This window comes from Excalfactoria chinensis, chromosome 3 (assembly GCF_039878825.1).
Source record: "Excalfactoria chinensis isolate bCotChi1 chromosome 3, bCotChi1.hap2, whole genome shotgun sequence".
Taxonomy (NCBI): Eukaryota; Metazoa; Chordata; class Aves; order Galliformes; family Phasianidae; genus Excalfactoria; species Excalfactoria chinensis.
In genome coordinates this window covers 88,484,945-88,509,360 of record NC_092827.1, presented here as the reverse complement: position 1 = coordinate 88,509,360, position 24,416 = coordinate 88,484,945, and the positions used below count along the sequence as shown (strand labels likewise).

The 24,416-nt window shown below is 38.6% G+C and overlaps 1 protein-coding gene across 5 annotated transcripts in view; it reads right to left on the bottom strand.

Moving 5' to 3' along the window:
* Positions 1–1,878: 1,878 nt before the first annotated feature.
* The window catches only part of DISP1 (dispatched RND transporter family member 1), a 79,744-nt gene continuing 57,206 nt past the window's right edge, over positions 1,879–24,416 (bottom strand). For all 5 annotated transcript variants that reach the window (XM_072333597.1, XM_072333598.1, XM_072333599.1 and 2 more), the window contains 6 exons: positions 14,222–14,251; positions 11,050–11,173; positions 10,319–10,446; positions 9,824–9,921; positions 8,638–8,735; positions 1,879–5,532 (listed from right to left, as the gene is read on the bottom strand). In XM_072333597.1, the coding sequence (XP_072189698.1) occupies positions 1,888–5,532; positions 8,638–8,735; positions 9,824–9,921; positions 10,319–10,446; positions 11,050–11,173; positions 14,222–14,251 (4,123 nt within the window). In that variant the 3' untranslated portion in view covers positions 1,879–1,887. The remainder of the gene's footprint in view (positions 5,533–8,637; positions 8,736–9,823; positions 9,922–10,318; positions 10,447–11,049; positions 11,174–14,221; positions 14,252–24,416) is intronic.

Here is a 24,416-nt window from a genome sequence, read left to right as displayed (position 1 = left end):
TTGGCAAAGCCTGACTGGAGGTCAACTAAACTATCAAAACATCATTTTTATTTCGGGCTTACTGTTGTCTAACAGATTTATTCCCTAGCATGTTACGTACATCCCTCACAGAAACTGCATTCAGTCAGGTGCAATGGTTAGGAAGAAAGTTGGATAATTCCACACATGGCAATGGTCCCATTTGTTTCTTAACCCTTTTATTTTCTTTAGATTGCTAGCACTGCATGTCTTAGCTCTTTATAATTAATAGCCTCTACAGTGTACAGAAAATCCTTGAATTGCTCTCATTATTCCAAATGTTTAGAAGGAGTCTGGATCTAAATTGAGTTATGGGTTTTAAAGGACCTAAGAATGAGTTTTATTTCATACCTAGACTGCTACTCTACTTAAAAGTAACCATGTAAAATCATACCAGCTTCTTCTGTAGAGTTCAGACTCCTGCTTTCTTCTCATCACTGGGATATATAAGCACTATCATGGTTACTCCCAGAGCGACCTAATTGGTTTACCATGCGATATTCATCTTCTACGTCCCTTTAGTATGAACATAAATGCCAGGCTTCTCCTCCAGTGATTCATGAAACACCAAGTATATGATTTCACATCAGTCCATGAAATCGATCTTCCATTAACTATGCCAGATAAATCAACACAATCAGCATAATAAAGCTACTACCTATAGAGAGATTTGGCGTTATGGTACCTACCAATTATGACATACTACACAGTTCCAGCTCTCAAATCCACTTTCTCTGATGGATGAGACCAGTAAGTGTCTCCACGACCAAATCATATCTATCAGTGGATTAAACGCTGCAGTTACACAAACACAGTGTCTGAAATCCAGTTTCTCAGTCACAGGGTTTAGGACAATATTTGTACTTATACCCTAGAACTCTTCTGGGTAAGCAAAAGACAGAGAGTCACATTTCCATTTATGCCTCTGAGCCTTCTAAACTGACTTCATCTGATCCTACGAGCAGTAAGCACACATGCATTCCATACACCTTTCTCTACAGTAGTGTTACTTCTCATTTCCATACTTTGTTGGGAGAAGCGCAGTATTGCACGGTTCTTTATACCTGATTTTATGAATCGGGATTTTATACACATCATATTCACAAATTATATCTTTCTTGTCATCACTGAGGAGCAAATAACATCTACTTACTATTGTTTCCCCTCATACTCTGCAGTATTCAATGGTAACTCTACACAGTAACTGCCAGAAAGGGCAGTTTAAAACATTTTCCTACACTATATACATAGGTTCATAACAATGACAGCACAAGTGCTACTGACCTCCACAAGAGCATTTCCTTTTTGTTAGGATTTTATTCGGATTAATGGTTGAAAATGCTCCCCAAGCACACTACACTCTCTTGTCTTCCAGACAATACTTAACACAGTTACAGTCCTCCCCCTGTTTCAAGACACACACCACGTTCAGAACAGAAGCATGCTGAGTGGGTGAGGGGAAGTGACAAACTCAGAACATGGTGGCAATCACACTTACCCCAGACGATGTCAATCCCACAAGCCCTGGCTTCAGAGAAGGGAGCGTTTCTTTGCAATGCTTTATTTCTGAAGATGATTTATACTGAAAATTCAAGCTCCAGTGCCCCAGGGCAAAAGTTAAATTAAGCATAATCCAGTTTATGAGCTACAGCAAGAAAAAAACACAACCAAAAAAAAACCCCAACATTCTGGACAACATCTGGTTTTACTATGTGTAATGGCTTTATGAAATGTATAAATATTACTCTTCTATAAAATACCCTTCTCTTTCCAAAATGCAATTATAATTCATACTTATTCAGTTCTTTCTTGTTTAGTGCCTCGAACACACTTCTAAAAGAAAGACAGGATGGCCAAATTAAAGATTTATTATAGCGTTTTTATTAACAAACTTTCATTGGAAAGTTCTGGGCGCATTAACATAGGAGGCACATTGGCTTCAATGTTTGGCATTTGACAGTCAACAGAATTGCACTTCACTGCTACAGCCGTGCTACAACAGTGTGAGTTTTCATGGCAACCCTCACAGTGAGCCTCTCCTGCTGACCTGTTCAGGAGGTGTTTTTTAGCAGCTTTGTCACCCTTCAAAACCTGGTCATTCTGCAAAGAACACTGATCTATCTTGCTCTCAGCTTTCTTTTTCTGCTTTGACATAGAGGCTTTCTTGCTTTCAACCCCATTGGCTTCTGTGCTGCCCTTTTCATCACACTTATCTGCCTTCTGACAGAGTCCCTTTTGGTTGTTAGATAAGCTGTTCTCACATTCAGAGCAATGCACGATCAGAGGCCCTACATTTCGGCACAGAAATTGTGAGGAGCTCATCACCTTTGGAACCGTTCTTACGTTCTCCTCTGGGTTTTGGTGAGCGTGTGAATCTGTCCTGTTCACCCTTTGATGTGCCTGGAACTGCTGCACTGACTGGAGGAAAAAGTTTTTCGGCAGCGAGTTCTGTGTCATCGTTCTTTTGAGCCTTCCTTGAAGGCAGCTGCAGTGAAGGACATGCTGGACGGGATGCACATAACCTTCAGCAGTCTGCTGTAAAGTATTGATGGGAGTCACAGAACTTTGGATCTGCACGGCCCCGGGTGAAGGAGAACACTGGTAACAGAAGGGATCACTTAGCTGTTGACATGAGTGTGGGCTCCACTTCACTGTCACCTGCTTATATGGATCCGGGCAGCTGCACTGCCTGTTCTGAGAGAAGAGTGGGCACAGAGCATGTTGGTCAATAGATGATTGTAGCACAGCTGAACTAGCAACGTTTTTAATGCTTTTGCTCACTTCACTATTATATACCGAATGCATAGGCATACACATGTTCTGGGGCCTGCTGCTGAAGAGTTCTGAGCAGATGTGAGTTTCTTCATAAGTCACTTTCTCTGCAGGGTTACAGATACCTGGTTGCGATGCCAGTGGCTCCAGCTCATAATGCTCATGCTCCATTTCTGGCTTTTGATTTCTGGAGTCCAGCTGGTATTTGCTAATGGGATGTGATTTATTTTGACCTCTGCTCCCCTGGGATCCTGAAAAGGTCTGAGAGAAGGCATTACACCGCAGTTTTTTTGGTAGCGGGATCTGGCCACAAGTGCCCTGGGGTCCAAGGCATCGGCACATGCACTGGAAAAAGAACGTTGCAAAAGCCCAACTTATGCACATTATTAGCATCATGAAAGTGCCAAGCTGCGTGTATGCCAACACTGTAGAGGGCATCATCATTGCTCCAGCTACAAATGTCGTCAATGCAGCCATCGCAATAGCAGAACCCATTCGGCTTAGAGAAAAAATCACTTTTCCCTCTCGGTCAGGGTCGGGGGCTAAGCGATAAGCTACTCCATAATGAACAGCAAAGTCCACAGACAAGCCGACAGCCACAGAAATAGTGACCGATTCTAGTACATTTAGCTCCCATCCAAGAAGAACCAGAGAACCTACAGTGACAAAAATAGTTCCAGCTATTGAAACTATTGCATAAAGGCTTATAATAATGTTCCAAGTTGTAAGAAGCATTACGCTAAATGCAACAGCAACCGACAGACCCATGGCAATCAGAGTACCATCAGAAAGGCTGTCCTGTAGATCATAAAATTCTAAATTACTCACAAACCAACCGTTGCTAAGACCTTCAGGAGCTGAACTAAGCTCGCTTGAAATCCATGAGTCCACCTCTTTGTAGAACTGATGCATTTTCTCATAAGCCAGTGTGAAGAGGTAGGTGCTTTGGAACTCCAGCACCACTGCCCTGATAGTGTCATTCAGGTCAAAGCGAGGCCCTGGAGTTTTGCTATCCAGGTGGTACCCTGTGCTTCTTTCTAGCTCCATTATAGCTCTCTTGATACATAACTCAAAGACTTCTTGTTTGTATGGAAAGCTCCAGTGGCTGCAGCAGGGGTAAAGAGATGGCTCATCACAGTCCTGATTTTCCATCCACTGCTTAAATGTTTCAATAAAGCAGCTTGTGAAGTCTTGCTCTTCAGTCTGATAAAAGAACGTTTGATTTCTTAGTTTCTGACAGAAGCGTAAAATCCAAACCTGCGATGCCGGGCTAGCAATATTAAAACTGCTATCTAGTTGCAGCTTCCCTTTACTTTTAGGATTTAAAGGGTCACCATTATCTTCAGGCGTGACACCCCAGATTACCGTAATTGGCATGTGGAGCTCCTCTCCGTGGTGGACACGTTCAAACATGAAAAGCTTTTTGTATTCTGCATCGTATCGTTCGAAGGGGTGAGAAGATCTAAATACCTGAAACTCAGAGAGCTCCAATGACGGCAGTTTCATCTTTGGATTTACACACACAATATATGCTCCACCAACCGTTAAGGCAAGGAACCAGAAAAGCCAAATGTAACGAAATTTGATAACAATGCATGGCAAAACCTTTTCAAAAAATATCCTGGATGCTTCTGAGACTGCAAAAATAACCTTGTGGAACATTTGGCACAACACTGTCCAGCAGTTTTTGTTGTTGTATACCCTCTGCTGAGGTTTTTTAAAGCAACTGAAAATATTGAGAAGATAACGTTCATGTAACACAACCACAGCAGGTAGCCAAGTGACCATCAAAACATAATTCACCAAGATGGCAGTGCCAGCATAGACACCAAAACATCTGATGGCTGTGATATTGCTGACATAATTCGCATAGAAGGCAGCAGCGGTGGTAAAACTGGTGACAAACATGGAAAGAGCAGCGTGCTGCAACGTGATGCTCACTGTCTCAGAAGTTCCAGCGTGAGGTTTATCAAATTTTGTGTAGTTCCAAACATCACATAAGACAAAAGCATCATCTGCTCCAATCCCAACAAGAATAATTAACGCAGTGAGATTCATGAATGGGAAGAACTCAAAATTAAATACTACTCGATACAGAAAATAAGAAACGATCAAGGAACTAATTATTGCAAACATAGTCATCAGCGTGATAAACATGGACTTTGTGTACACACACATGACTAACAGAACAATTACAATGGCTATGGCAGGATACACAGTATCCATCAACAGGTAATCCTGAAACAAACTATGTTTTATTCCAAACTCGATCCCTGTGACGGTTGTCACACCATCAGAAGAGTTCCAGTTCTCAAAGTTGTCAAGGTAAATACTCATCATGCTTTCTCCCTTCTCCGTTGGAGAGAAGAGCATGCTATATTTTAAAGCTGGTAAGACATAGTCAGCTGTCTTTGGGCTTAGAAAATCCTTGTCCACTAGATAGTGAAGGATCTGGTAAACAGCATTGTACTTGGTACATTTGCGAGGCACATTTGTACACTTGAGTTGGTCCTTCCTTTTGGCATTCATATCCCAGCAGTCTGGCCCCAGGGTTCCATTGTAATAGTATTTGGCACACGTGCGAAGCAGCTTTAGGGTGTGAGAGACGTCTCGTTCTACAATTTTTTGACATGATGACCTGTTGTTTAGGATGGCAATATAGTTGCCCAGTGTCCAGCTGGGACAGCAAGAAGCAGCAGTGGCTCTCTGGCAGAGATCACCAAACTGGGAATGGGATCTGATCTGTATAAAGACAAGCAGTGCAAAAATGCATATTAACACAACAGTGCGATTCTTAGCAACATTCACACACACACACAAATCCTGAAGTGATAAAAATTCAGCTTATGGTTTTGTGGGTTTTTTTCCACTATGATTTATAACACATATAATTCCTCTTCCTGTGCACGCTGCTTTTGATCAGCATCCTCTTACATGAACCAGATTAACCCAGCAGTAACTTAGCATAGAACCAGCAGAAGCATTAACACTACTGTAGTTCTGGAGTGCAGAGCAGAGGAAGATGCAGCAGCAGTAAAGCTAGTGGAGTTACAGGGACAAGCAGGCACTACATGCAGACATAGCAGAGAGAGATCCCAGAGCGGAGAACCTCTGTGTCAGCTCAAGTGAACGTCCTAAGCCTACGAACTATTATCAGAGCTCCATGAAAATGATAGCAATTTTAGCATTTTGGTTAAGAACTCCTTTAATAAATGAGCATTACTCCCCTGTATGGACACTCTTTTTCCAATTTAAGAATATTTCAGATTAAGTTGAAAGCACTAAGTGTAGGACTTGGCTAAATAGGCACAAGACTCTTTTAGGAGAAAAGATGGCATCTTTAAAGGAGAAATGAAACTGCTAAGTAACAAGTCTGTATCATGGAAATTTCCTCTTCTTGGTAAAGTTCCATCTTGACATGGCACAGAGAACTCAAGTCTTAAAAACTTCACATCTGCTTCTATACAAAACTTCTGGCTTGTATGTGATGAATGAGAATGAATTCTTCAAATATTTAGATACATGTATAATTTCAGTCTTAATCAAGTTGCATACAATGAACACGTATTAATAAAAGTGACTAAATCTATGTGATTAAGAGTTTATAGGATTGGGGCCGGAAATCATTATCCATGTATATTTCAGATCACCTAAATTTAAAACACACTACTTAGCTTTTCTAGCAAAACTGCATGGGTTTATTATTAGCAACCATTTATAACGCAGACAAAACCCCGCACTTGGGAATTCTCAGGACAGTTATAAAAACTTTAACACGGACTTAATTTTGTCAACCAGTTTCTGAACAATAACAAACTGGCATTCCAAAAAAACAGGATAATTCACATTTGATTGTTTCCAGATAGAAACACTTACACATGCAAACTCAGGAAAAACTGAACAACCTTCTAAACAAAAGGAAGCACTGGAATAGCATATCTGTATTTTTTGTGGCATGCCTCCAAGTTTATCTTACGAGGACATAATAGACAAACCCTTGGGTCAAGCAGGAAAACCAGAAGGAAAGGACTGTATTGTCTTCTCTGCATATTCACATCAAAATGGGACAACAAAGTTTATATGCTGTTCCTCAACACTTGCTGCATGCCATAAATATTTACTTGTAAAGTAACTGTTGCCAAAGATAAAGTAATATGAGCTAGCAGCTGGAAATTAGAAATTAAAATTCAAAATTTAGCTTGGGAAAGCTTATTAAAATACTGTGTAAAATGTTAATACGTTGTAGCATTGGGCTTTGTTAGTGATCCAAAGGTATCACAAAGGCCATTTTGCAGTTGCCAAACTCAGTCTGCTGCTGGCAAGATTTCCATTTACTTTGGAACAACAGAAGAAACCAAGCAGTGCATGTGCTCTATCCATAGGCAGACCTGCCCAAATGGGTACAACACAGTGACAAAGATCACAACTACAAGTTTTTTGGGAAGCAGTCTGAGGAGATCGCTTACAGACTTTGAAATTTATAAAAGAAATGTTTATGGTTTATAGGAAAAACATCCTGCAATCACCAGGTGAAAGAAAGGGCTCATCTCATCCGACTAGTTAAAAATCAGAACACCTCCTACAGCTATTTTGTATACAGTACTTCCATGAAGATTCTAGGACTAGCACATGCAGAACAGCTGTAAGACGGAGCCTGTGAGTGTCAGAAAAATATACAGTTTGAAGTAGTTACATGGAGATGGGAACATGATTAACACAGGGGATATACTGTTAGTGGAATACTTAATGCAAATTATAGTTGTGCTGAAATCTTGCTTACCATTAGAAAACTGCCTAAACTACGAGGCTTATATTTCCAGGATACAGTATCCAATCTTTGAATACAGGTTTTGCCACTTATTTGAACAGAAACAGATCCTCAACAAGCAATTCAACAAGAAAACCAACTACAGACAGAGACGAGTCTGTAAGACTGGGAGGTCACACAAGTCATCAGTTTCTTCTGACAGCTACAATGCAGGTTTTCATTCTCTCTACAGTCTGGGTATTAGCAGAACTCCACATTCAGAAGTGGAGCTTATCTCAGCACTTCGTGAGCTCTAAAAGGTGTTACAAATGCTCAGAAATTGTTAAACTGTTTAAAAAAGTTATTCTGAGTATGAAGCATTAAAAACAACAACAACAATGAAAGTTTAATGTCCTCCCTAACTCAATTTTCACTGTTGCAAAAGGTTACTCTCAACCATATTTCCTGACTGAGCCAGTCAGATGACTCCCTAGCGCAAATAATTGGAAATGGAGCTGAACTAGTTTAAATACTGGACTTTTTTCTCCTGGCTCAATGTGGCTGAAAGAGATAAAGGTAAATAACATGAGCCATCATGTCAGAGCAATAATCTCTGATGAGGACATGAGGAAAATTTCATGAGCATGTGAGGACAAAACCCACTTATACCAGCAGAGGCCAATCAGAAAAAAAATGCATGCCAGAAGACAGAGAAAACTGCTTTTACTATGAGGATACATGAATGTGAAAAAGCAAGGAAATAATTTATGGAAAACAAGAACAAAAATCCATGGAATAATATTCAGAGAAGAAACGGCAATTGCTAAGATAGCCCCTACTGCACAGAGACTTCTAAAAGCAACACTCCTCCACCCTATTTTGGATGGCAACAGTAGCAAAAACAAATACATTTCCCTGTACAATCATACAGTATAGACTGTGGTTTCTCAGCTTCCTCCATAAGCAGACTGACCACTCTACAAGGGTGCAAACAATGTGGAGTGTTCACACATACTGTTGGACAGTGGGCAGTAAGATAAACTCTCAAAAAAATACTTCTTATATGCATATAAGACAAATTAAACAGCATCTTTACTTACCCTTAGGTTATCCACATTGCACATCGACTTAATTGCATTCAGATTCCATAAATTCTCTCCTTCTGTTGATGTAAACACCACTCGTGAGTAGCGATCACCTGAAATTACACAAGAAGGGCTTATGGACTATTTGTGTGTGTCTGATATCAAAAATACCAGAATCCCACCACTCAAGTGATGCCAGTGGCATCCTTTTCAGTCCACGGGAATCCACCTCAATTTCAAAAGGATCTATTTATCTGTACGATTCAGTCCACACAAAAAGTTTCATTTTACTTCAATTGCTTATTGTAAATACGGCATCTTAAGCATTATATACCACTTAGAAGCTCTACAGACTTCTATTCAAGTAGTCTATCTTCTGAACTATGACAAACACACAAAAAAGTCAAAAGATCTAATCAGCAAACTATGAAATTTTTGGCACTGCATAATAGTAGTGCATAGATAATAGTAATCACAGGCTAATTTAGTAAGGCATTTCGGAATATAAATAATAATTATAAAGATGTTTCTACAAGACTGTTTTTGCTTTAGAAGCAAATGACTGCAGTGGAAGTTGTTGTGATACCCTTAAGGCCATTTTAAATAATTCTACAATTTAGACACATACAGCTTAAATGACAGTTAAATTACATTTATTAGAAGACAGCATTTAGGAAAGAAAATCTTCACTTGGCAGCTGCAAAATCTTTATGCATAGCTAACAAAAGAACCATACGTACACGCACAAACATATGGCATGTAGTAACACAATATGGTACCCTGGATTAAGAAACTTTATCACATTTATTACAATATCCCCAAACTCAAAAGGCTGAATTTTTCCCTAGTGTTGTAAAAAAGCAGAGTTGTTGCCATTCACAGAAATGCAATAAAAAGACTTGGGGATAGATAGAGCTTTATGATCTTTGATCGTGCTTTCAGGATCAAGGAAATGGAAATCTACTGATCCTGGAGAAGACTAAGAAAGATACCGATGATCAATACAGGTCAAGAGGAAATCAACTGTTTTCTTCATACAGCTAATTGGCAGACTCCCACAGAAGCACAATTCCTTCACAACTGCCACAACTGAGATGATGCATAAACAGTAATAGGAAGAATGAGACTATACAGAAACAGCAAGCAGGGTCAGGTCAAAGTAGTTAATTCTGCTGTGAGTTACAGCTATTCCTCCACTTACTTGGAATATCACAAAAAAAGGTATCCTTGTGAAAGTTCCATTCTGCTTGCCTCTTCTCTCTTTCATAGTGGTCATCTGACCATCTGTCATCTTGATGACTAAAACAGAATAAATGGCTTAAACTCACCTTAGAAGGAAACTGGTAAAAAGAAGTACCTAAACAAGTTACACATCTTAGCAACTTTTACGTTACAGTGTGACTTTTATATTCAAGAATTGAAACATTCACTGTATTTTTTGTTAATAGAGACTTCAGGGGACATTTCATTGAATCCAGTACTAAAATGCCTGTGTTTCAGAGAGGAAACTAAAATGACAATACATTTTAAAGAGTTTATGATGGGAAGTATCTAAACCCTTGAGAAATGTAGGTGATCAGATCCAATATTTACTGAAACACTGGCATTATATACAGTATCTTCCGAGAGTACTATAGCAAGAGTTATGTACATACACACAAAAACAAAACAATAGATCTTTAATACAAATTCTTACCTTTTAGCTTGTTCATCGGCATATTTAAAAGGATAATTTGCTAGTGTTGCTTTGTACCCTGTGTTTTTCACCATATTGTTCCATGTAACCAATCTCTGTCCTATTGCAGTCCCTCTTGGTTCAAATCCCTAAGAATTATAAAATCCCATAAAAACTTTTCATTTTTCAGCTTAAATAAGTGTAAACACAACCAAAGTGACGGAAAGTTTTACAAATCATCATTACTTCAGGCATCCGCTCTAAAAGGAAAATGCCAGTCTGACAAAACAATGACACATTAACATCAACTGAGAAGGGATTACAAATTCTTGCACATACTTCTTTTCTCCCTGAGAAATGGTGATAATTTATTCTAACCAAACGTTCAGTTTACCTTTTAGTGCGACGGTGCTCATAAACACCCTCTTCTGTATCTTAATCATTAGTCTTTATTCATTAAATATGATTTAAAATTATTCAATTCTATTTTTATGTTTCTCCAAGAATAAGGCAAGTCTTTAATTTCAAAAGTGACACAGAAATATGAATTAAATAATTCTTACTACTGACTAGAATCTCTCTGAAAATCGACTCCCAAATAGATTCAAAGTGCAGGGAATCTCTTCTGGCACACTAAGAGTCAGGGGAATGCACCAGCTGCTGTACTTGTATATGTTGTTTACTGCTAATATGGAAAAAACAGTAAACCAAAAATACTTATTTGACAGCACAAGTGACTAATATTTACTTACCAGCAATGGATCAGAGAAATCTGGGAGATCTGGAACTAATATTCCAACCAGTGCACACACCACTATTAACACAGTACACATGCCCAGGACCACCACGGGCCAGTCAGCTATCAGAGCAGCATAGCTACAGGGAGAGGAGCATGGAAAAAGAGATGTTACAGAAATGAAAGTCATGCACAAAAAAAACTCACTTGCTTTCATATCTCCCACTGACTGAAACTTCCTATTCACACATAAAAAAGCTTTCCATTTCAGGCACAGGAAAAATAATGGCTTTAATTTAGATTTCCTTTATGCTGCTACAGAGGTGATAAATTATGGGCTACTGAAAGACAGGCTTCTGTTGTTTAGTACATGTTAGCAATTAAAACTGTCACAGCAATCGTTCATATAACATTTTTATATTAAAAATGCAAAGCAAGCACGTGTGAAATGAAAACTGTTTGAGTCTGAATACAAATTTTCGAGATGACTATTTCTTCCTTAATCTTATACTTCAATTCTGGCATGGATATTACCTAGAAAACAGATGTTTCATTAAAGATTCCGGGATAGAAAACATTACCATTTCTTATTTGAAAGTTTCAGCTTTTTAAAGAAAAATATCAGAGGACAAACAGATTTTGAAGTGGAACCCAAAAGAAAACATTTAAATTCAAAACACTCACTTAGAAGAAATACTGAAAGCCTATATTCGAAATATCCATAAAATGCCTTGTAAATTCAAAGGTGAAAGGCAGTTGCAATACCATACATAAGCCAATCAGCATTCATTTTTCAGTCTTCTAGAATAATGCATATCCTTACATTTCACCTCCCAGCATGTGCTCAACTTCAAGAATGCAAAACGTTTTACATAGAAATATTATTTCCATCACTTCTGGTAGACATTTTGATTTCTGTTAAGTTGACAAAAGATCATAACGAAAGAAAATGAAACCTAAAAATCTTAATTTCTTAGTTTTTTTTATCCTCTCTAAGTAAAGGGTTAACTCACTCAGCTTATGTTCCAAGGGCAACATTCTCTAATCTGGGGATCAAAGAGCACAGAAAGTCCCACAGAGTTTAAAAAGTATTTAAAAATAATTGTAGGCTATGAATCATTCTGTGCTGATTGTCTCTTTACACACTAAATATTGATCACGAAGATTTAAACACCGCTTCCTCCTCAACTTGCCTGCAATGTAACATGAAAGTAAGTTTACAGCAGTGCTCTCTCTGTACTTCTACTATTTTAACAGATTATGTTTCCTTTTCGGTTTCAGACCAACCCATTACCTAATCACAATTTGATTATCTGCTGTATAGAAACTTTCCACCCCATTCCTAAGATGAGATGTAATGCCCAGCTCCTTCCTCTCTCCAGGAACAGCTTCCCCCTTTTCTAACCGTAATTCCAACAGCTGTGAGCAAATTGACTTTCTAGCATGGGGAAGTAGGTAGGTATGGTCAAGGGGTCCAAACATAGCATTAGGAGTCAGGAAATCCAAAGTACAGGGTGTATCCCAATAACCCATTAAGGGGATGTGGAATAATTCTAGTCTCACACAAGAGGTTAATTAGCAAAAGCTTGAAAAGCAGACTGAAGCATTAGTTTTTATTAAGGTGAATCACAAAGGGGCAGCTTGCCAATTGTACAAAGTAGAAGGGAAGTAAATGACCTAATAGAATTTTCCTATTTATAGGATTTAATGTTTTCACAAACACCAAGTGCTACACTGAGTAGCTATGACAGACATTTGCTCTGAAGTCATAAAATCCTACCTAAACTATTTATTTTCCTATTCATCACTAGTAGTGCCAGGTTTAGCCCTTCGGCATCTTATCTCTTTGCTTCCACTCTCAACAGAGCAGCTCTGAAGTTGCTTAAAATCCTTCAGTCATGAGCTGCATCTGAGATGAATTGTTCAGAAAGTGAACAAGCCACACAAGGAGGACAGCAAGCGTTTGTTCATATTTGCACCAATGGTTTGTTTCTCACAGCAGGTATCAACATTCAGATAAGCAAAGCTGACCTGAACTACAACATAACAGCTCTAATCATGCTACATTTTAATTTTATTCATCCGAATGTCACTCAGGACTGCTGAGTGCTCTGAATCCAACCAAGTTCCCTACAGGCAGCCCTGTCGGCTTACTTGAAGTGGCCAAACAGATGGCAGTTATTTTACTTTTGTCCCATTAAAAAGCCAGAAAATGAGTCCGATTACATTTTCTCTGTGAAAAGTGAGACACTGTCCTCACTTGGATTCCACATCTGATCATTTCTGAGTCCAAGAGAAAAGTCCATTCTAAAGCCATTCCTCAGTTAAGGCACCACTCATGTACACGAAGTACATGTCTATTGCTAAGCATGTACATTAGTATCAGGATAACACCCCATACTTTTTCATGCCTCAGTAAAACCAGTAGTGTGTAATAAGCTGGGCATATGGCTAAGTTCCCACACCATCTTTTTTCCCCTCCCCCCAGTTACTGAAGTACTGTGCGATGAATTTTCGGTGTTTAAGGCACTAACTGGAATCTTTTATTTATGTCAACTTATCCACTGCTTTCAACATTGCAGCCTTTTCCCCCCCATGATTTAAACAATTAAAAATGTTTAGGAGATACAATACAGGATTCAACCTATGCCGATTTCACCACTTTGGTGCCACTAAAAACTGTTCTCAAGAAGGTAGTTTCTTAAAAAGGAAAAAGAAAAGCCAGCATCCTGCTTTCCCTTCCATTTTAAGCTAAGGCATAAAATCTGGGTAGCGTCAAACATATCAGTTCTGCACCTATATGTGGACATACTCATTTTAACCACTGCCCCAGTCTCACACAGAGAAACAGAAATACACCAAGTACAGATTCAGGATAGTGAAGAGGTCACTACAAGCAATGGAATTCACAGATGCCTGAGTAGGGATGTTAAGGAGCATGACCCCGACTAATCCTTTCAGTGGTTATTTAGGAATCCACTGAAGATGAATTCTTCCAGAAGTTTCCAAAATTCATAACCCACTGTGTAAAGAGATACCTTCTTAAAAAACCTCTTTAAATTTGATTGCCTACCATTTCTCTTGAATGCCCCCTACTCTTACACTGTGTGGTGAATAACAGCTTTGCCATCACCTTATGCCTTTATGATCCTGTAAATGTTTCATGTGACAGCATTATTATACCTCACCTTTTCGGTAACTTGAATGGTCTGGCTGGCCTGGAAAAGAGGGAAAAAAAGGAGTGATTGAGAATATATGAAATATATGTGCATGTGTCAAGTTTTCTTTTAATTCTTCCCATACAAGGATAAGCAACTAAATCATAAAAAAATCAGCCATTTTAGAATCTGATTTATTTATTTATTTATTTTTTTAAAGTCACACAATCACACCCAATTGAGCCTTTGCAAACATATAATTCAGGGAATAATTATAGCTACAAAGACAGCTGGCTTTTTGAAAGTAAAATTTCATGCAGCTGATTTCTGTGATTACTGTTTAAGCGTCTGTTCCAGTTTTCAACAAAAGAGTCAATAAACAAGATTAAAATTCAATACCCTTAAAAATCATGACAACGTTTACATGTTATGGTAAAGGACAACCAAAACACCACGTTCTGAAACTGCAATTCAGGAAACCTCTTAACCGTCCTCTGTAATTCCATTACAAAAAACTGGTTTTGGACGTAGCTTTTCTTTTGTCACAAGTATCCATATAAAATAACCTGTGCGATTTTCTGTTATTTATTAAAAATCTAATAAAAACAACTTGGTGAGGAGATAGCAAACCCAAATGCAAATTATTCTTACCTGCAACTATCCAGCAAGCACTTCATTTTGTTATCTATTGATCAAGCAAATCCCACATACATTTCACTTTATTCCCATTACAGATTCCCATGAATAAACCATAAGTTCTTCCAAGAATTCATAATCTATGAACATGACATACCATCAGTATGTACAATATCTAACCATGCTTAGGCTTTGGTTAAGTTATGAATTTGTTTCACCACTAAGGGTATATTCAATACTACTTCTTAAAAAAGCAGAGAAAACAAAGAATTAGGAAACAGCTGCTTACATAGAATAGGTCACTGAGTACATCTGCATTGAGGTTTCCAAAGAATTAAGTTATCTGTATACTTCCAGACCACTGGATTAACAGCTCCAACTCTGGACCCGTTGTGGGTTGTCTTGAAAGTCTGTAGCCAAATTCAGTGCTCGAGAATGAGATGTGCTGCCATTCAAAAGTAAGATCCACCACACAGGACTGAAACTGTAGCCCAAGGGAACAGCCATTCTGGCATAAGCACCTCAAACCAGCTGCAACCACACCTGTACAAAATGACAGGACTGCTCAAGCTACATCTACTTCTAGTTCATATAAAAGTGAGCCTCGAAGTCAAAGTCTATTCCATCAAACGAAAAGAATAACCTAAGTAAAACAGCTCCTAACACAGCAACAGGCAGTCTAATTCAGATGCACGTTCTAAGTGTTGTCAAATAACAAGACAGCAATTGGAATGATAAAAATATAATCGGCCGAGTAATATAAACACTAGCATTCTTATTATTCCCTTCTTCAGTGAAAAGGATGGAAGAAAAAAGCCCTTCTTCACTCTTCACGCTCACTCATTGTATGTCTCAGGCAATACTGCACAAACGTAATGGCGACGGAACATTTCATCAAGGAATACAAAGTCTCTCTACATATTTCCTCAAGAAACAAAGTTCTGTTTTAATTTAACTGTGATATTCTTATCTCATAAGAATTGTAGATTTTCCCACTGCAGTGTGGAAATGCTCCAACCCATCAAAGCATTGTAGCAGCTAAAGGGAACAAGAACAGTAGCACAGATCACTCCTATCAGCCCTTGAAGGCTGGAGAAGGGGAGCAGGAGAGGAGATTCCCCAGTCCACAGCTGCAGTAACTCAAACACTGAGGAAAGGTACAGACAAGAGTTTGCTGTTAAATTTAGTCCCAGAAATGAAGTCTAAATTCATGAAACGTCACCAACTTTTAGCTTGCAGTCTTAGTTCAGGGATACTGAACACACTCATTTTCCAACTAAGACCGAAAATTTCCTCGTACTTCTGGTTCCAGGGGAAGAACAGCATACTTGTCAGCTATTACAGATACCCAAATAAACTGATTACTGAAGTGATTTTTGCAGCAGTAAGTTGCCTGAGGTTGCAAAGAAGCTGTGTGGCAGGCTCAAGAGGCTTCTTGTCATCTCACCTACAGCCTCCGCCACAAAACCACCTTCACACACTGACTAGCATGAATGATAAGAAACTAGGCACTGGTGTCAGAAACCACTGAACTCCAATCTCAAGGGAGTTTTCTATATGGAGACAAATACTGCAACAGGGAGGCCTTTCATGGACCAATTCAGTACCAAGAGCACTAGCTGACTCCACGCTTCCATGCCTGTATGGAATTGGACAAAGCTTGAGTCAGACAACACGCTTTTGCAATTGCAGCATGTATTCTTGAGAGTCTAGATTAGAGAGAAACATATCCACACATACTTACTGTTAACAGAATGATCAAAAGATTTATTTCTATCTTCCATTTTTAAAGATCTGCATTTTCATATATATCAAGTTAACCTGTGAAAGTCAGTCCCTTTCTCAGTTGTGCCCTAATGGACCTCACTACAAGTAACACCACAGTACAGCTATTTAACAGAACAAACAGCCATGCAAGGACAACAAGTAGAGTACAGGTGGTCATAATTCAGGTCTATACTGATGTGTGTTAAGGTTTGACAATTCCAGTTAATACTGACAGATTAAACTGCCTTCTGTATGCTCAGACTTTGTCAATTTTAGTGCCCACTTTTCCAATAAAGCCAGCCTACATGGTAGAAAAACCAAGCAGGTGCTTTATGTGAGGCCTAACTCCCCCAGAGAGAATAGTTTCCTCTGCCCAGGCTGCAGCACTGCTCTCCACACAACAAAACATCATGACCAGTGATCTCTCTGACCCTATAGAGCGTTGGCTGCTTCACCTGGAGAGTCGTGCCCACACATCCCCCAAACCCAAGGTTTGCTCGGGCAGTGAGGTACAAAACTGCCACAGAATCATACAAGCTCTTAAAAAAGCTGTCAAGACAAGATTTTGTTGGGAAGGACTAATAAGGAATCAATATTGCTCTGGGGATGATGCTTGCACCTTCTCAATGCATCTTACTGTGTATTGCCTTTTTCTGCAGCTCTCCTATCCCTCTCAACACACAAAATCTTTGTAAAACTGCACAACTTAAATCTCTCGTCATAGAAATATACCCTGTATTTCAATTATGCCATTATAACAATTATATGTCAAGTCAGATTTTCTCAATAGAATTTAAGATGTGTTTAAGATTAAACTTGCAAGATCAACTCTGCCTAATTTATGCACATAAAAAGAATACAAGCACCAGTGCAACCAGTGCAATCGTTTCATACCCTCTCTCTTTCCCATCAAAACCAAACTACATTTCCTTCTGTTTCCTCCACCTGCAAAATATATTCAGTGCTGAACAAATGATGATGATTAAGTTCTTCAAAGTTAGAGAGGGTTAAAGGTCACACCTGCTATCATACTGTTTTGTTTCGAAAAGCATGCATTAAAGAAACCTGTGTACACCAGAGTGAATTCCAGCAGTGTAACCAATGCCTTGCAGCTGTTGTGATGACTCTATTATATCAGGCAATAGGAAAAGTTATCCCTGTAAACTATGCACAAAAATTCTTTAGTTATGCTCTAAAACACAGAAATGCATGGTAAAACCAGATCTTTCCCACTTAATTAATGCTGCTGTGTCTAATTTTTGGGGCATTATACTCCCATTTAGTCAGTTTAAATAACACCATTAAGCTCTGAAAAAAAAGTCTAGACAGAAAAAAATAATCAGTTTTCATGAGAAAGAAATGGTGAATTCCATAACTGTGTTGGGACAAAAGCCAAGCTGATGTGTGTATTGAATTACCCTTGTACTTATTTCTCAGAGATTTGATAGCAGAAAGTGATGATCACTTTTGTTTATAATAGGACCAGCAAAAAATAAGGGTATTACATAAATTACAGTCATATTAAAATCCAATGCACACTGTGTTAAGGGGAAGAAAAGTACAGGTTATACTCTACTACCATTTACTGCAAGCCTTGGCTCTATTCAATGGATGCTTTACTTCAAGCTGTCCTCCTTTAATGGTTAGTTTAGACTGAACTTCACACCATTAGGAACTATAGAATGAGAAGATAAATAGACTGGTTATAAATCCTGTATGTTTCTCAATGTGAAATCTGCCTGGTTGCCTAGTACGCTTCTGCACAAAATGGTGAAAAGGAGGAGTGCAGGTTTTGAAAAGCACTGCCATAGGGTCAGACAGCTTATGGCAGGTGATGACAAGTAACAGCAGGGAGGACTGGGACACCAGTTTGGACTGGATGGCTACAACACTACTATTCAACTATTCATCCTGAGCAAGCACTTCTCGCTCAGCACTTCTATCAATATTTTGAACAGTATGGAAATAGAAAGCATTCAGATCCTCGTGAATGTATCAGCTTGAAGTGGGCAAATGACAAACACAAAAAAACTGACTGTTTTACATCTCGTTCAACCTGAGAGAGAACACTACAAGTACTCCACCTTCCCGAAGCAGAACACAGTGCCACATCCTGTCTTCTGGTTCTCAGAATGGCCAAAGTTCTATTCAGCTACAGCACTGAATCAGTTTTGTCTTACAAGTTAGTAGATTGCCATGGTTGTAACAGGAGAGCTTGGTCCTCATTTCAAAAACCACTGCAAAAAGGCAAGCTTTTGGAAATTTTAAGTATGATTAAATCTAGTTCTTTACATTAGTTGGACATTACATGCCACAAAGCAATGTTTCATGAGGATATTCCTCAGCATGTAACTGTTTCAAATGAATTTAACACTTAATAATAAAATTATGGATGGTTTATTGTTTATGCAGTGCATTTGTTTTGCTTATCTACTGCATTTCATGGGAATACAAACCAGAAAGTATCAGATGACAATAAAAGTACTTAAATATTCCAAGACATTCTTTTGCAATTTTTCTTCACAAATCTTGATTGCAAGAAAGTTACCAACTGAAGGAACCACTTTCACCTCACACCACAAATAATCAACAGGAGCTGCTTCATGAGCGTATGCAAGAAATAATGCAGAAAGGGGCTATGGCACAGAAAATGCATTGAAAATTGTTCTTTGATGCATACTTAGAAGCGCGTTTTCTACCTGCTGTGGAACAACAAGCATTTTTAAATGTGTAGGGTGATATTTTAAGTTAAAAGGTTGAAAAAGATACTAATATTATTTTTGAATATAAACATTCCTGCCTACTTGTTTATGTAAGTAGTTTTACTAAGTCAGTTAAAGAGGGTCAATACATTTCAAAACATGCTTTTGTACTAAGTTGGCCAAACAATGTCTTCGTAAAACACCTTAAATCCCTGTCACAACTCTAGATATTCCCCTGGCTAAATATTTGGATACTGAGTTATTTCATGACACTTAGATGCAATTAATTTCTATTACGCAGTGCACAGATGTAAAGACTGAAGCTCAGATGTAGAAGGGCTTTTCCCTTGTGTTCCATGGAGAAACAAGAAACAAGGTAGGCTTTGAGATGAAATTCACACTGTGGGGTTTCCACCCCACACACAAGGCAGTGCTAAGGCACTGATTGGGATTGCTGTGCCCTATTCTAAGGTATAAGGCAAGAACTTAGAGCACCACAGACAAATCTGAAAATGTCAGAGCAGGTACTTCTTCTGTAAGAGAAGGAATCCTTCGAGCTTTGGCTAAAAGTTGCATTCAGTGCAGGCTGCCCAGTCCCACATACGGTCTCTATGGAGGAGACTCCATAGCCTCTCTGGGCAACCTGTGCCAGTGCTCTGTCACGTGCACAGCACAAAACTGCTGCCTGATGTTCAGATAGCTCCAGCTGGAACCAGCACTACCTGAAGATGCTCTGCTTTCTTTGTGCCATTCCCTGCTAAGAAGTTTATCGCATAGTCACAAATAAATGGAGGATAAGCATCTCAAATAGACATACACCAGGCTTTGCAACTCCACTGCAGAAACTGCTCTCAGATGTCAAAGTAATGACTGCTGATAAATTCACTAAGTCCAGCTGGAATCCATGCTCAGCTGCATTTCAACAGGAATGATTACAGTGGACCGTAACTTGAGGGCCCAAACGTATGTCCAAGTGTAGAACAGAAAAAAAACACATAGCACATTAATAAAACTGTGTGCTCTTCAGGGCAAAAATTATACCTTCTTTTTGGAGCACCTTGTATACCACAGATGCCTGAAGGTAGTGGTTAAAAAAAAATAATCACTAGAAGTTAATAACATAAAAAACTAATTTTGCTGTCTTGCATTTAATTTACTGAAAAGACATGAATGTTAAATTAACAACAAATAGCTCTGCTTACTGGAAAAAAATATCAACATAAAGCCTTCACTGTCCAAGGATTATGAGGTGTTTAACCTCAAAGCTTTGCCATGCCAGAGGGGAGTTATTCCCTTTGTTGGTAGATCCGGTTGCAAGCAGCGATAAAACATAGCTTTTTGCCATTATTACACTGAAGGATAAGCTAAATCCCTGCAGGACAGAATGAGATATGCATCTTATTGTACACCTTCCATTAGAACACGGAATACAAAGTAAATCCCTGCAGAGAAAGAAAATCCTAATGTTTTTTAGAATGTTATTGACCCACAAAAATTGATCTAAAATATCAAGCTTGCTTTTGACACCCTGTGAGATACAACACCTTTCCTGCATTATCATTTTAACACTAAAGCAACAAACAAAGCAATTAAGTTGTAATTAAAAAACATATATATGCAAACTTCCAAATTAAATTTTCTTCTCTTTGTTCACATAAAATGTCCAGAACAACGCAAAAGGATTTTAGTTTTTCTTTCTCTCTAGAATGGCAGGGAGAGACAATGTGAAACTAACTGCTATTTCATCCCACCAAAAAGCGTGACATTTCAATGCTGCACCTTCAACTAACCTTATACTTATGAATTATTTCTGCAAAGACTATTCTTATGCATAATTTTCAGCAAAATGGAAGACCTTGTAGCAGAGACCAAAAATCAGTAGCTTGCCAATTCACATTTTTATAGCTCAGATACCACATTCTTTAATGGTTCTTGTCTCTTCTTCTTGTATTCTTCCCTACCTTCTCAGTTCTATCTGAGGATCTGTTCTGTTTACAAGAAGTATGAATAAATAACATCATCATTCTCAAAGGAATATACAGTAAGAAAGGTGTTACCAGTAGTAAAATCATTTCCATGTGACACTTGGATTGAAGAATCCTGAGTTAATATGCCTAAAAGTATATGTTCTGTTGACTTATAGCGTGTACAATGGGTAAAAAAAGACTTCTTTAAAATCAGTGACAAACCCTACTTAACTGCAACAGGGTTTTGGTATCTCTCTTTCTGCTCTGAAATTAATATTAAATATTGAAAACAAATGTTAACCTCCTTTTGAAAAAGTGAAAGGTAGCGTTGGTATCTCTTAGTCACAAACTTCCAGCTTATGGCAATGTACAACAGATTAACAGAGCAGGAAAATATGCTCCTATCATCAAGTCAGCGTATATATGGGAAAAGGTCTATGCATCCCATATATGTATTTTGGAAGTTATTTCCATAAGATTAATATTCCAGTATTATTTCATATATGCTAAAAATACCCATAAAATTTTAACATGCAGATGACTTGAAACTGAAATGCTCCTACAAACACTTCCAAGGTTTTAGGTTCTCAGCATGTTTTTTTCCGTTTCTTTCCAGCTTCATACGGACTGAATACATCACAGCAGCCTGTGTTTACTGAAAGCCTTCAGCTTAAGTCAGATCTTCATTTTTGCTGACTTCTGATGTCTTCTCTCTTCCACCTTCAAGAACTGACTAAATATTATCAACTGCTAAGAAAGGTAGCTCTGTTCCTTAATAGAGTCTAGCTTGTTCACTTGTCTTGAACAGGAAGTAAACACCTTCCCTGTAGGAAAATCCAACAGTGTTTGAGGGACCCATGTCATATACACCCTACAATTATTTTTCTTAGACTCTTCTTTCCCTCAGAAATTCTTCTCCGATGATTGAAACCACTTCTACACACAGTTCTCAGAATACAAATAACAACATTGCCACCAAACACACTTAAAATGGATCACCCCAATTCTAAATGGCAAAGTTTATACATAATTTCAAGTATTTTCTTCTGCAAAAGTTTCACTGAAAGACATACATATATATTCTTTTAATTTCTGAAGCACTAAAGGCAGGACCACATACAACACCGCATGGCAAGTTGAACAACAGTTCTGAACTATTCAAGACAATAAAAATGGCTTAGGAAAATACCACCATGAATCATTATTTGAAAACAAGCCAGCAGCTAATTTGGAGCAGACTAATATTATTGCAAGATCCCTCACAAGTCTAAAACCATTAGTCTTTTTTCTTTTCTCTATAATTACAGTGAAATTAATAGATATGTTCTGGGATTTAAATGATCATCAGAGTAGTTTTCAGCAGCTTTACTGGCACAAAGTTCCTTCCTTAGATATATTTTATTTCAAAGCTGTTTTTATTACACTTCCCAGTTGAATGGAGGAATGCAAGGTCATGGTCACGTCTTGTATTTCTCTGACAGACAGGAAATTAACACGACCCAACAAAACAACATACAGAGCACTATAAGTTTCATCCAAAGATACCAAGGAGAATGAGATATACAAGAACACCTACTTGTGTAAAGGTATTTCTCCACGAAGGCTGTAACCCATGTTCTTATATAGGTATTAATGACTGACACCAAGCGTACCGACAATGGAATAGGGGGACTTCAAGTGTAATATATGTGACTTCAACATGCACAGGCTTTGCTCTTCCTTCCTGGACAGACGGATAAATCTGTGGCTGCAAGTCACCAGAGGAATCATTTTTGCTCTCAGAAACTAAGAAGACCTCCTTTGAACATAGAGCTTTCCTTTTTTTCCAGACAGAATACATTCCCAATTTCTTCCAAAATATTAGACTAACTTCTGGGATAAATGCTAATTTTAACCTCTCTACATATTTAACAACTTGCAGTAAATGAAAATACCATGAATTAATTTTGCTTTAAATTCAGCAAAGTATTTCACTTACACACAGCTTTCCAAAGTCAATTACCCTATTGTAGCACATTCTCTGCCACTCAGGAAAGCTGAAAAGTTCCAAGAAACGGGAATACTCAAATCTTCCAAATCTCATCTCTTTAATAAAGCTGAAAATCAAGTATCTAGTTATGTTTAGTGTAGACTTCTGCTCTTCATTGACCAGCATTATTTTGTTTCCCATTTGAAACATACCACAACCTCCCACTACATTAAAGGTACATGTTCTACCAGCAGCAGGCAGAAGCTGCGCAATCGCCAGCCCTTGTCCTCATGGGGGACTTCAACTTCCCTGACACACACTGAGAATACAACACAGCACAGAAGAGGCAGTCTATGAGATTTCTGGAATATATGGAGGATAACTTTCTTATGCAGCTGAAAGAGTCTACGAGAAAAGCTGCCCTGCTAGACCCACTGTTCACAAACAGAGAATGTCTGGTGGGAGATGTGGAGGTTGGGGGTTGACTTGGACAGAGTGACCATGAAATGGTACAGTTCTTGATTCTTGGTGGAGCCAAAAGGGGAAGCAGCAAAACTGCTACCTTGGACTTCTGGAGGGCAGACTTTGAATTGTCCAGCCTGGAGAAGAGGAGGCTCAAGGGACACCTTATTGCTCTCAGAACGTTTGGACGTTGTGTTGAGGGACATGGTTTAGTGAGAACTATTGGTGATGGGTGGATGGTCAGACTGGATGACTTTGTTGGTCTTTTCCAACCTTGGTGATTCTGGGATTCTGAGAACTACGCACATGGAAAGCCCTGGAACAAACTGCTATTCTTTTAGCTGTATGAACTTTATGAGCTTTAATGCTGACTTAACACACTGACTCATTCTTTTCAAGAATGAGCACAGCTGATGCTGTTTTTTCCCCAGTCCATTTAATACAAAAGGAGTCCTCTTATTTTTTTATTGCTTTTCTCTCATTATCAGCTAATTATATCTTCCAAAGACTACAGTCCACAGGCCCAGCAGACTGCTACTCAAGTCCTACTACTCTATTGTTCAAGGCAAGGGGAGAGATTTGGGGCATAGGATATTTGTTTTTCGAGCATGCAGAACCTGGAGTCTATAAGTGGCAGAGATGAGGGTCCCAGCATCTCCCAGCTGCTCCTTCGCAGAGCACCAACCTGGCCTGTCTTCTTTGTTATTGCATTAATGCTTGAT